Source organism: Charadrius vociferus, unplaced genomic scaffold, assembly GCF_000708025.1.
Source record: "Charadrius vociferus isolate BGI_N301 unplaced genomic scaffold, ASM70802v2 scaffold1487, whole genome shotgun sequence".
Taxonomy (NCBI): Eukaryota; Metazoa; Chordata; class Aves; order Charadriiformes; family Charadriidae; genus Charadrius; species Charadrius vociferus.
In genome coordinates this window covers 44,596-47,332 of record NW_009649222.1, presented here as the reverse complement: position 1 = coordinate 47,332, position 2,737 = coordinate 44,596, and the positions used below count along the sequence as shown (strand labels likewise).

The following is a 2,737-nucleotide window of genomic DNA, read 5'->3' as shown; positions in this document are numbered from 1 at the left end:
TTCCGATATTTTAGGTAACGGGGAAAAAAAAGATGCTTCCAGCCCTCGCCGCCCAACAGCCCCCGCTCGGAGGCCCACGCCACTGAATTACAAGACGCAGATTCTGTTCTAAGTTTGGACTTTTTAGAGAGTTGCGGTTCTGGTCAAGGTCAGAGCAGCAGCGAGCAGGGAGGAAAGGGCAGTCGGGCAACACCCTCCCTGCCTGGCTGAGCATCGCCGACACATGCCCCGGCATCTGCCAGCACGTCTTTCCGCTGTCCTTCTTTTCCTGCCCTGCCCACTGAGCAAACTTCTGGCAGTGGCAGCGTCAACAGCGTCCTCAAAACCTGCCGAGTTCCTGAAAACTCTTTCGGAAGATCAGCTGTCCTTTTTACAAGGCAGCAAGCGAGGGTGCCTTCGCGTCCTGCACCTGGAGGTGAGACTCAAAACCTCTTCACGGCTAGTTTCAAAAAACAAAAGCACGGCAGCAGAACTCACCTCTGCGAACTGTGTGGATGGGCCGTCGTCTATGCCGCTGCCATCTAGAAAACTGAAGAAAAACAGGCGAGTGAGAGCAGGTCACCCCTCCAGAAACCAGTTCCCCTTCCGGAATTAAATACAGACGGCAGCTCGTGCGAGCAAGACAGTCCCCGTGTGGTCTGAGAGGGGAAGGGATGAGCGAACCGAGCCCGCCTGTGCGAACGCAGCGGCGTAATTCCTACAGACAGAAGAGGACTACTGAAGTTAAAACGCTCGGTTACGTGCCAGCGCGCTATGCACAACCTGACCCTGGAAGAAAACGGGTTTCTAACCATCCGCACTCCGGCAGAGCCTCCTCAGAGGAGGCGTTTGAGACGGAGCATCCTGCAAACGGGATCCTGTGCCCCAGAGGACCCCTCCACTCTTGCCTTAAGCGACAGGTATACACTTATGTTTAAAAAGAAGATGTAGTGTGACATTAAGTCCTCTCCCCATCCAGAAATTCATGCTGCGGCAAGTCTCAGGCAGCAAAGGTTCACGTAACCGCCTGCCCTTGCGTCTTGCCTGCCCCCAACCCAAATAAAGCAGTTTTCCCAGCAATTACTCAAGACCGAATACAGTGAGGACTAAACAGGCATCATTTTGGATCCCTAACTTGCCGGCAGCGTCTTCTGCTGGGTGACCAACGACCATAGAGAGAAAACGTATTTCTTTCCCTCTCGGCCGCAGCTGTGAGACCAGAGACACAGTCAGGAGACAGAGGCGAAAAGGTATCGCGAGTCCCCGAGATTCAAACTTGATTCCTAAAAAACCAATGCTTTTCACTCTACGAGACCAAAGAAACAGACCTCAAAAACCCGTAAGCGCCTTTGTTCGCAGGACCTCGTACAGCCTTAATTCACAACTCCCACCTTCTCGGAAGCCTTCCCCAAACCCCTCCACGTGGCTTTAGCACGAGGCCGACGGTCACTTGTATTTTCAGTCTCATCCGGTATTAAGTCCAAATTCACGCCAACATATAAGCTTTTCTTTTGCATTCCTTATTTCATCCTTGTTGTCCACAGCTTTTAGAAGCTTTATACCAGGCATCTCAGGAACCCAGAAGAAACGTACGCGTGCGGTAAAAGAAGCGGTGTATGGATGGGTACGATACCTGGAATCATCTGTGACTTCTTCGATAAAGCCAGATTCACATCTCGGGCAAGTGTACTCCTGTAAAGACAGAGGAAACCGGGTTTAGCCCCCAAGCAGCTTGCGATTTCAGGAAAAAGAGCTCAAAACGTGACGCGCCAGGAGCGCAACGTGGGTTCCTGAGCTCCACCTCCCTGTAAAGGCACCCTGGAAGACCAGAGTTTGGGTTTCATTAAGAGGATTTCAAAGCCCGGCGCTTACAGCGGATATTATTAACCTCAATCGACAATTGCGGAACAGAAAAACGCCCTTATCAAGATCACACAAGGTTAGTGGCGGACCGAATTAAAATAAATTAACAAAACCGACACCTGAACAGCCTCAAGCCTGTCCAGATAATGACGTTTAAGAAACAGAGCCAGTTCCAAGCCAGCTGCAAAGCACCGGGCCCAGTCCAGTTCCCAGCCGCGGTGACGGAAAGCGAGTCCCATCAATGAAACCGGTGTCAGAAAGCCGATGAGCTGCTGGGAACGCAGCTCCGACGCGGAGCTGGATTTGCTGCCGCTCGCAACCGCAGGGAAGAGGGCTCTCACAGGGAAATTACAGAGACGCTCTGCAATTACCAAAGCCAGAAAATAAATATTTTCGACTTTTTTTACGCCAAACCGTTTTCATAAACGGGTACTCTGTACGTAAGGCAGGCTCACCGGCTACCGACCACCGATACCACTTCTGCCCGCTGCTCCATCCTCCCCTCGAGCACGCCAGCTCTCTACCACGTGAGTGATTTGGGCCGCAGAGAAGGGAACACGCAGCCCCAGGGCTGCTTTCCCTGGCACATCACCTGGACGACATAATAGCTTCTCCCCAGGCCACAAAATCCCCATCCAAAAGGCTCAAAGGTGCACCTTTCCCACCGCCGGCTCCCCCCCGAGCCTGCCTGGCCAGCCGCGGTGCTGCCAGACCAGCAGCAAAGTGCTGGTCACCAGTAAAGCGGGATGGAGGTGGATGGGCTTGCTCCGCGGCTCCGAAGCTTTTAAGGCTAGGAGAGAGGGAACCGGATAATCCAGAGGCATCCCTCCTCTGGAATGTGCTGCTGGAGCCGTGAAAGCGGGATCTGCCGCAGGGAGAAGGGAGTAAGAAGCCA

At 53.2% G+C, this 2,737-nt stretch overlaps 1 protein-coding gene across 1 annotated transcript in view; it reads right to left on the bottom strand.

The window, feature by feature from the left end:
- RNF115 (ring finger protein 115) overlaps nucleotides 1-2,737 on the bottom strand; it is a 22,008-nt gene that overhangs the window by 7,131 nt on the left and 12,140 nt on the right. The window contains exons 5-6 of the mRNA XM_009888996.1: nucleotides 1,613-1,671; nucleotides 478-529 (exon numbers count right to left, since the gene is read on the bottom strand). Of these exons, the coding sequence (XP_009887298.1) occupies nucleotides 478-529; nucleotides 1,613-1,671 (111 nt within the window). The remainder of the gene's footprint in view (nucleotides 1-477; nucleotides 530-1,612; nucleotides 1,672-2,737) is intronic.